The sequence below is a fragment of the Phoca vitulina genome, unplaced genomic scaffold (genome assembly GCF_004348235.1).
Source record: "Phoca vitulina isolate PV1807 unplaced genomic scaffold, GSC_HSeal_1.0 scaffold47, whole genome shotgun sequence".
Lineage (NCBI taxonomy): Eukaryota > Metazoa > Chordata > Mammalia > Carnivora > Phocidae > Phoca > Phoca vitulina.
Window position 1 is genome coordinate 2,408,819 of NW_022589750.1, and position 9,346 is coordinate 2,418,164.

The window sequence follows — 9,346 nt, forward strand, 5'->3', positions numbered from 1 at the left end:
TGTTACTGGGCGCATGCATCTCCGGCTGTGCCCCCCCCCCCCCCCCCGTCATCACCCTTACAGATTTCCCTGGGGTTGCTTTTTCGCCTCCCTCCTGACGACGTCCCATCACTGGACACCCCGACCTGCTCTGGTGCCCGCCTGCCACGAGCACTGTCCCGAGCGCCTCACGTGCCTCGGCCAAGAGGAAGCGCCCGACGGAGGGGAAGGGCGAAGAGCCCTTTCACAATGCCTCAAACACCCCGCTTCTGAGAGCACTGGGGGGTGCTGCTGGCCTGCTGGTCTGTGATCCTGGGGGCCTCCACACGTGCTTGGAGGTAGACCCGTCCATCGATGGCATCGACTGCCCCCAAACTCTCACGTGTGACGTTCTGGAGGCTGGGGCTCCCACTTGGAAGCCAGGGCAATCCCCTCAATGACAAAAGTCCGGTGACTAAGGGATTGGTGGCTGGGGCTGAGGTGCCTGAGTCAGGCGGGGGGCGGACTGTCTCAGTGACAGGAAGTCAAAAGCTTAATTCCTCCTTTTCCAAAGGAAGGCAGAGGGCTTAGGGCTGAGCAAGCAGCTGGGACAGACGGGACGGGCCCAGACGGACCGGGTGAGGCCGTTCTGTCATGGGGCCGGCTGTGGTGGTCTTGGGGGCCCTGGTGGGGCTGCTGGCTGGTAAGGAGAGCGGCCTGAGGGGAGGGGGCCCCGGGAGGAGCTGCCCACCCGCTGCTAACCAGTCTCCTCTGCTGAAAGCCCAGGGTACAGGGAACGACTGTCCTCATAAAAAGTCGGCCACTCTGCTGCCATCCTTCACGGTGACCCCGACCCCGACAGCGACAGAAAGCACAGCAAGCCCTGCGACCACGAGCCATGGAACCACCACCGCGGGCGCCACCAGCCATGAGCCCACGACGGCCACTCACCAGCCCACGACAGCCACTCACCGGCCCACAACGGCCACTCACCGGCCCACGACGGCCACTCACCAGCCCCCGACCACCCCCCGCCACGGAAACACCACGGTTCATCCAACAACGAGCAACAGCACCGCCACCAGCCCCAAAGCCTCCACCAGCTCCCCCCACCCAGGGCCGCTGCCACCCCCGCCCAGTCCCAGCCCAGGGCCCCAGGAGGCCATAGGAGACTACACCTGGACCAACGGTTCCCAGCCCTGCGTCCGGCTCCAAGCCCGGATTCAGATCGGAGTTGTGTACCCAACCCGGGGCGGAGGAAAGGTAAAGCCAAGAGCCGGCGGAGGACGGCAGGGGCGAGGGAGCGAGGCAGGGCCGGGGTGGAGGGGACAGGGCACCTCGGATGGCATGGCTGTGTTCTCACAGAACTCTCACTTCAACTTCTACAGGCCTGGGGCATCTCCGTACTGAACCCCGACAAAACCAAGCCCCAGGGGGGCTGTGAGGGCGCCCACCCCCATCTGCTTCTCTCCTTCCCCTTCGGACAGCTCAGCTTCGGGTTCGAGCAGGTACCTCCCCCGCATCCCCCACCCCCTGCCTGCCCTCCTCCCACCAGTCCCTGGCTGCGCTCCGGCTCCGGGCACGTGGCTGTGCGCTGCCACCCTGAGCCTTCTGGTCACGTCCCCAGGAGCCACGGCAGGGCGCGGTCTACCTGAACTACCTGGCTCTGGAATACAACGTGTCCTTCCCGCAGGCAGCGCGTGAGTACCCTGCCCTCTCGTCGCCTGCCCTGGACGTCTGGGCTCCCGAAGGGACCAGAGCCGGGGGCGGGGACAGGGACGGAGAGCTGACCCTTCCTCGCTCTTCCAGAGTGGACCTTCTCGGGTCAGAATTCGTCCCTTCGAGCTCTCCAAGCCCCCCTGGGCCAGAGCTTCGGCTGCAGAAACGCAAGCGTCGTTCTGACGCCGGCTTTGCGTCTTGACCTGCTCCACCTGAGGCTACAGGCCGCTCGGCTGCCCCCTTCGGGGGCCTTTGGGCCAAGTAAGACCTCTTCCTGCCCCCTCGACAGCCCCGCCTGCTGGGACAGCACCGCCCCCCCCAGGCGTCGGGCCCAGAACCTCCCTTCCTCTTTCAGGCCTGTCAACTGTCCTCTTTCCTCCGCAACTCTGCCCTTCTCCCCTTTTCCTTACTGCTCCGAGTCTTCTAGCCAATCTCCTACTTCCCAACGCCCCCCACCCACGCCGTCCTCCTCCTTCAGCCTGGGCGCGGCCTCCACCGTGATTCCTGCCGGCCCTCCCTCTCGGCCAGGTTTCTCTTGTCCCAGCGACCAGTTCAACCTGCTGCCCCTCATCCTCGGCTTGGTCTCGCTCGGCCTCCTCACCCTGCTGCTGGTTACATTCTGCATCGTCCGGAGACGCCCACCCGCCTACCAGCCCCTCTGAGCATCCGTCCCAATACCAGGTGACACCACGGAGCCCTGCGTTCTCACCACTCAACCCCCTCCGTCTTCAAGCACAGTAGTGGAGCTAAGCTGCTCATTAAACGTGCCCCGTTTCTCCTCTCCCGGCCCCAGAATACTAAACCCTGCTCCAGCCTCTGCCCTCGGTTTTCCCCGTCCTTCTGGCCAGGATTAAAAGCCGTGAGTGTCGGTCACACGCCTTTCTGCGCCGTCCGTGGTTGAGTCTCGGAGCGAGACCGTCATGTGTGGCCACACGCCCTCGTGGGCTCATCCCCCAAAGCCTAGCACGGCTGGTGTCCCATCTGCCTCGCCCCCCCGTCCTCCTCTTCCGGGGCGTCTGGCTGCCCCAGGACCCCCTGCCCTCCAAACCAGTTTCGCAGTCACAGGGGAACAGGCAGCAACGGCCAGTGAGCGTGGGTGGGAAGGTGCCACCCTCCTGTGGGTGCTCCTCAGCAACAAGAACGCTCCGCTCCGCCCTCGGCGTCCAGGGCCGGGTGAACACACCGATGAAACCCTCCCCGCACCAGGGACGCTCCTGTCCCAGCCGTGGCAGCCGTGGGGACTCTCACCGCCACCCCCAGTCACCCTGGGCTCCCCCAGGAACAGCAGGCCTCCAGCCCGGGCCCCTGCCCCGGGGGTGTACCCAGAGGGAGTGCGGGGCCGCCCCAGGGCAGCTCCCCGCTTTCCAGCAGGCCACGGCGCGATCGCCGGGAAGCCGGAGGCGGCCCTTCCAGCCGCGGGGGCCCGGTAAGGCGGAGGCCCGCCCCACCGCGTCCCGGACATCCCGTGTGACCTCGCTAACCGGCAAAGAACTGCTGCCCGACGGCGTGGTCCTTGCAGCGGGCGCCGGGCCACCGGGGCGTAACGGCCAGGCCCGCCGCCACCGGGATGGCTGCGAGCTGGGGTCCCGGCGCGGGGGGCGGAGGGCATCGCTGTCCACGCTGGCCTCTCCCAAGGGGAGCTGCTGGCTCGGCCCGCGGCCGCACAGGGCTGAGGCGCCGGCGGCGTGGGAGGGAACCCTCGGGCCTGGGGGGTTCCTCGGCCGTCCCCCCGTCCCGGCCCAGCAGCTGCGGGCGCACCCAGCCGCCAAGGCCCCGGGCGAGCCGGGGAGGGAGGCACATGGGCCTACGCGCAGCTCGGCGCCGCCGGAGGGCTGCCTGGGGCAGGCGGTCCTGCTCCCGCCGACGCCCTTCCCTCGGGAGTCGCCGAGACAACAGGAGAGAGGGAGCCACGGCGCCCCCACTGAACGCCCTCCCGGAGACTCAGGCTCCTTCTCTCTCAACTTCGAACAATGTGGAGTCGGCCGCGGGCAGACAAGATGGCGCCGCGCAGGAGGAGCGCAGAAAGGCAGGAGGCTCAGTGCGGCCTCCGAACTGGGAGCGTAAACAAAGGCGCGATAGATGGAACTGCGCAGGCGCAGAGCTTTAGCACGCCGTAAAATTCGCACAGGGATGGTGCTTCCGAAACGTGGTCTCTGGCCGAGACCTATTTCACGCTGCTGAAGGTGGGGTGGCGTTAGAAAGAGCGGGGAAGAGGGCGGGGCGGAGGGCCCAGAGCGCGCATGCGCAGCGTCGGTCAATGGCGGCCCGGAGAGACAGGCGGAAGCTAATTTGGCAACATGGCGGCCGAGGCAGATGGCCCGCTCAAACGGGCGCTGGTGCCGCTTCTCTTACCTGAGGAATGCTACGACCAAATTTTCGTCCAGTGGGACTTGCTTCACGGTGAGCTTTATTCGGCATCCTATCAAAGCTCTGCCGGAGCGCCCTCGGGCCATCAATGGTGCGTGACTGCTGCCCAGGCGGCGCGGCGGCGGCGACCCCTGCCGGGCCGAGCCGGGCGGAAATCACTCCGGAAGGGGGCGGAAGTGTCTCGGCCTCCATAGAGTGGGGCTCGCCATATTTGGGCGGGAGGCCGGGGAGGGGTCAGCGGGCGGCGGCGGCCCAGCTGCTGCTTTGTGGTAGTAAAAGATGGAGAGACTCGAAACCGCACAAGACAAAGTTAAAATCTGACCAAATCGTTCCAGTCTTCAGTAGATCAGTCGGTTAGGCGTCTGCCTTCGGCTCGGGTCATGATCCCGGGGCCCTGGGATCGAGCCCCGCATCGGGCTCCCTCCAGAGGCGCCTTCCGCCCTCCACGCTTGCTCGTGGTCTAAGCCTGGGGTGACTTGCCTGCAGTCCTCCGTCTGCGAGGCAGGTCCACACGAAGCCCACTGCAGACGCCAGGTCCCGTGGGAGACCTGCCCAGCCTGCCCTTGCCCGTTCCCGGTCCCCCACTGTGCTCCTGGGACCGACTGGGTCGAATTCATGACTCCCACTGGGCCGAGCTCCCGGGGCTGGAGGAGGTGTGGGGGCTCCCGGGGCTGGAGGAGTTGTGGGGGCCGGGGCCTCCCAGCAAGCCCCTGAAGGGTAACGTGAGGTCTGTGAGCGGGGGCCTGGGACAGAGGGTTCAGGAGCGAGTGGATCGGGAGACCTGTCCTTGCACTGGGAAGACCTGTGGGTTGGATCGCCCGGGTTGCTCAGAGGAGGGGAATGAAGGATCCGAGGACTCGTGGGCATTGCTCAGCTTTACGAGTTTTTTTTTTTTCTTCCAAAGATTTTTATTTACTGGACGGAGAGAGCACAAGCAGGGGGAGCTGCAGGGAGAGGGAGAAGCAGGGAGCCCGACACGGGGCTCGATCCCAGGACCCTGGGATCACAACCTGAGCCGAAGGCAGATGTTCAACCGACTGAGCCACCCAGGCGCCCCACACCAAGCAGTTTAGATGTAATCCGCATGGTAAAGGCTGTTTTGGAAAGTCAGAGGACAGCGACAGGACTGGGAGCAGGAAGGCCCAGGCCCCGACAGCCCCGGGCTTCCTTGTGTGGGTTTGTCCACGTCTTAAGGAGCAGCGGCAACGCACAGCAGCATGAAGAGCCTTTAGCCCTGGGCGGGGTTCCAGAGGCGTCCGTTCTGTTTACTCCTTTTTCTCTTCTCAGTCCCCTGCCTCAAGATTCTCCTCAGCAAAGGCCTGGGTCTGGGCATCGTGGCTGGGTCACTGCTAGGTGCGTACCTTCTCTTTTCCCTGATGTCAGGAGGGCGGAGAGCTGAGATGCCAGAAGCTGGGTGGGTCCCTTGACCGGAAGTGGAGTTAACAGGCTTCCCAGTCCACTCCCTGGCTGTGGCGCGCTGCTCCTGAGGGATGCTCGCTCCTCATCCCTGCCCTTCTCGTCCTTTCTCTAGTCAAACTGCCGCAGGTGTTTAAAATCCTGAGAGCCAAGAGTGCCGAAGGGTTGAGCCTTCAGTCAGTAATGCTAGAGCTAATGGCGCTGACGGGGACCATGGTCTACAGCATCACCAACAACTTCCCCTTCAGGTGAGGGAGCCCGCCCTTGATCCCCAAGGTGAATGTGCACACGTCTAGTGGGGCTCAGGGCGAGGCAGGTAAAAGGGAGGCAAAGCTCAAGCCCTTCTGGAAATCTGGCTGTCTTCTGTGGACGTGATGAGAGGAGGAGAGCATCCCACGGATGCCCAGGATCTAGACCGAGTCCATCGGTCCATCCCCGCAGGTCGGGGCTGCAGACAACCGGGAGTCATCAGCAAACCGTGGCCCCAGGTGGACGGGCCACGGAGGCTTTCCCTGCCTCTTCCCAGGCCCGCCTTTCTCCCTCCCAACTCTTGACTCTGCAGCTCTTGGGGTGAAGCCCTGTTCCTGATGCTCCAGACAGTCACCATCTGCTTCCTGGTCTTGCACTACGGAGGACAGACCGTGAAAGGTGCTGGGGGGGTGGCTCTTGGGGGCCCTGTTGGGAACTCCGGCCTGGGGAAGCCCGAGGACCGGAGAGGCTCATCGGGGCTCCTTACCTCCCTGACCCCCAGGTGTTACCTTCCTAACGTGCTATGCGCTGGCCCTGCTGTTGCTGCTGTCCCCACTGACGCCCCTGGCCCTCATCACCCTGCTCCAGGCCTCCAACGTGCCTGCGGTGGTCGTGGGGCGGGTGAGGGCTGGGAGCGAGGGAAGGATGCTGGGGGGGGGGGGGTGAGCAGAGCGGGGGCGATGGCAAGTGTGTGAGGAGCTCAGACGGCGGAACGAAGGTTCTCAACCTCTCCCCCAGCTGCTCCAGGCCGCCACGAACTACCGGAACGGGCACACGGGCCAGCTCTCAGCCGTCACCGTCTTTCTGCTCTTCGGGGGCTCCTTGGCCAGGATCTTCACCTCCGTTCAGGTGAGCGCCCCTTGTCCCCGCTAGGGGGCACTAAGCCCGGCCCTCGCTCCGCCGCGGACCTCACGCTGCTCCTCTGGACGCTTTCTGGGAGCCCTGCCGTGTGTCACGCAGGAGACCGGAGACCCCCTCATGGCGGGCACCTTCGTGGTCTCTTCGCTCTGCAACGGCCTCATCGCTGGCCAGCTCCTCTTCTACTGGGATGCAAAGCCCCCCCGCGAGAAGGAAGAGTAGGGCTGAGCTGGCTGCTGGAGCTCCGCGTCTCCCGTCGTCCCCCCAGCCTCAGGGTCATTCCCACCCGAACCGGTCTGCTGGTGGGACCCCTCCTTCTTCCCTCTGCAGCTGTGAAAGTCTCGAGCCCGGGTGTTAGGGGGACCGCGGATCCTGGGAGAGCACGGGGGTAGGGCTTTCAGGCCGACACTCCTGCCCTGTGCGCGGAAGGTTAACTCACTGAATCGCTCGCCCCAGACTCCTCCTCCAGCGGCCATTCCCAGCTACAGGTTTTCTGGGGCCCAAGTCGGCCCTGCCCTCCCCCTCCCCCCATTTCCCTGTGGCCCTGGAGGGCAGAGCCGCCGGTGGAAGCAACTGGGGGCTTGGGGCTGCCCCCCTCCCCGAGCCTGGGTGGGACGGTCTCCAGGCCCCCAGTGCTGGGTGGGGGGCGGGGGGGCGGGAGAATGACTCAGGCAGGGCCCCAGGGTGGGGTGAGGAGGTTCCTGCTCTGGCAGGTCCAGGCGGAAGGGAGTGGAGACTGCTGGTTCCTGCTGCTGTGAGGGGGGAACGGACACGGGGCAATAAAGACTCCGAGACAGGGTTTAATTGTAAAAACCGTGTTCATCCTACAAAAAAAAATGTGTTTTGTGGGGCGGAGGGGGAGGGGGGGAAGGGGACCGTGGCCCAGGCCTCCTCTGAACTGGGGTCCAACACAGTTCTAAAGAAGGGTTTGCAGCCTGGGTGGGGGGTTCAGGGTGAAGACAAAGGAGGGGGAGCCCTTCCTGGGAGGTCCATGTCCACGAGGGTTAGAGGTGGGTCAGGGGCAGGGGGGGCCCCAGCAGGGGAGGGCTGTACGGGGTGGGAGAGCTTGGGGGGAGGCAGGGGCTGTACTGGGGGAGCAGCTCTCCCTGGAGCCTGGGGTTACTCGGAGGGAGGGAGCTCGGCGGGGAGACCTCTGGTTTACAGTGCGAAGAGCTGCAAAGAGAGAGACACTGGGGTTAGAGCCCGTCCCCGGGCTGGGAGGTGCCGGCGGCGCCCCCCACGCACAGGTGGGGGTGGGTGGGAGCACCTCTGGCCCCAGAGGTAGAACCTGCCGTCACCCGGCCACCGGTCCCTGGCTGTCGGGGCCCCACTGGGTAGCGCAGGTTGGAGACCAGACCCCGCGGCGGCTTGGGAACCGGGGCGCGGCCGTGTCAGGGCACGCTCTGGAACGGGCTTGCGTGTCGCGCCTGTTTTCGGCAGGCCAGGAAGGGGCCGAGTCGGGCCGGGCCTCTCCTTGCCCCGCGGGCAGGGAGGGGAAGCTGGGTCACAGGAGGGCCAGAAGCGGGGAGGAAACGGGAAATTCGGGTAACTAGAACAGGATCGCATCCTGGGGGCCGCCACTGCCGGGCTGGGATGGAAACGGCCTCCAGGGAACCCCGGGGCCACCAGAACGCTCCCCCCCCCGGCGGGGCACTGGCCGGCCGGGGGGCGCTAACACCCCCCACCCCAGGTCCCCCCGGAGTGGCCCCTGCCGGAGCCTCAGCCCGGCCCCCCAGGCGCTCACCCGTATCCGCCGGGCAGGTAGGCTGCAGAGTAGCTGGGCGGCTGGTACCCAAAGCTTCTGCTCCCCTGCGTGGTCGCGTACCCGGGCCCCCAGACCGGCCCGCCGGCAGCCACGCCGCCGCTCCCCGGGCCGAAGTGGGGCGGCCCGGTGCCCGAGCTCTTGGCCTTGCGCCGAGGCCGGTACTTGTAGTCGGGGTAGTCGCGCAGGTGCCGGGCCCGGAGCCGCTTGGCCTCCTCCACGAAGGGCCGCTTCTCGTCCTCGCCCAGCAGCTTCCACTGCGCGCCCAGGCGCTTGGAGATCTCCGAGTTGTGCATCTTCGGGTTCTGCTGCGCCATCTGGCGGCGCTGCGCGGAGCTCCACACCATGAACGCGTTCATGGGCCGCTTCACCTTCTCCAGGGGGAGCCCCCCGGACGCCCCCGCGCTCCCGGCGCCCTCCTGCTCCGGGCAGCCCGGGGACGGGTTGGCAGGAGCCGTGGGAGCAGGAGGCTCCAGGCTCCAGACCTGGGCGTGTGAAGGGCCAGGAAGCGCCATGGGGGCGTGGGGGGGCGGTGGTGGAGGGAAGCCTTGAGAGGGCGTCCTCCGCGCCCTCCCCTCCAAAGCGGAACGTCGATGCCCACACCCGGTGTCCCTAAAACGCAAGGGTCTTCCCAGTCTGCAGTCGTTCCAGAGAACTCGTGTCCTTAGAGAAGTGGGTGTCGTCCCCAAGTTCAGAGTCCTGAGAACGGAGCCCCTGCTCCCAACCAATCAGGCACTTTGGAGAGCCGGCGCCCGCCCCGCTGCCCGGTACCCCGGCACCGCGCACACTGCGCCCGCCGCTCCCGGATGCCGCCAGGTGCCCGGCCCAGCCCGCCTTCCGCCGAGGCGCGCCCGGCCTCCGAGCAGTCCCGGGGCCCGGCCGCCACCGCCCCTCTCACCTGGCCTCAGCGTCTGTGGCTGGCGGGTGGGCCAGACCCGGGAACAGCTTTTAACCAGACTCCTCCCCACTCCCTCCCCGCAGACCGCGCCTCCTGACGGGCGCCAACGCCCCCCTCCC

At 66.5% G+C, this 9,346-nt stretch overlaps 3 protein-coding genes across 4 annotated transcripts; 2 read left to right on the top strand and 1 right to left on the bottom strand.

Moving 5' to 3' along the window:
* The first annotated feature begins 75 nt into the window (after positions 1 to 75).
* CD68 (CD68 molecule) lies at positions 76 to 3,089 on the top strand. The gene is made up of 6 exons (XM_032431898.1): positions 76 to 661; positions 740 to 1,221; positions 1,347 to 1,466; positions 1,586 to 1,658; positions 1,768 to 1,938; positions 2,206 to 3,089. Exons 1-6 carry the CDS (start codon positions 613 to 615, stop codon positions 2,337 to 2,339), a joined length of 1,029 nt encoding a protein of 342 aa, XP_032287789.1. The 5' UTR covers positions 76 to 612; the 3' UTR covers positions 2,340 to 3,089.
* Positions 3,090 to 3,886: 797 nt separating this feature from the next.
* On the top strand, positions 3,887 to 7,380 carry MPDU1 (mannose-P-dolichol utilization defect 1). Of its 2 annotated transcripts, XM_032431815.1 has the most exons (7): positions 3,887 to 4,077; positions 5,332 to 5,397; positions 5,576 to 5,708; positions 6,023 to 6,108; positions 6,212 to 6,330; positions 6,448 to 6,558; positions 6,670 to 7,380. In XM_032431815.1, the coding sequence occupies exons 1-7, from the start codon at positions 3,975 to 3,977 to the stop codon at positions 6,787 to 6,789; spliced, it is 738 nt and encodes a 245-aa protein (XP_032287706.1). In that variant the 5' UTR covers positions 3,887 to 3,974; the 3' UTR covers positions 6,790 to 7,380. The 2 variants fall into 2 exon arrangements, with proteins under 2 accessions (XP_032287706.1, XP_032287705.1); XM_032431814.1 differs by lacking the exon at positions 6,212 to 6,330 and having other exon boundaries at positions 3,899 to 4,077.
* A 49-nt stretch (positions 7,381 to 7,429) lies between these two features.
* Positions 7,430 to 8,844, bottom strand: SOX15 (SRY-box transcription factor 15). Its single transcript, XM_032432166.1, has 2 exons — positions 8,312 to 8,844; positions 7,430 to 7,740 (listed from the first exon to the last, which is right to left on the bottom strand). The coding sequence occupies exons 1-2, from the start codon at positions 8,842 to 8,844 to the stop codon at positions 7,572 to 7,574; spliced, it is 702 nt and encodes a 233-aa protein (XP_032288057.1). The 3' UTR covers positions 7,430 to 7,571.
* Between the last annotated feature and the right edge of the window lie 502 nt (positions 8,845 to 9,346).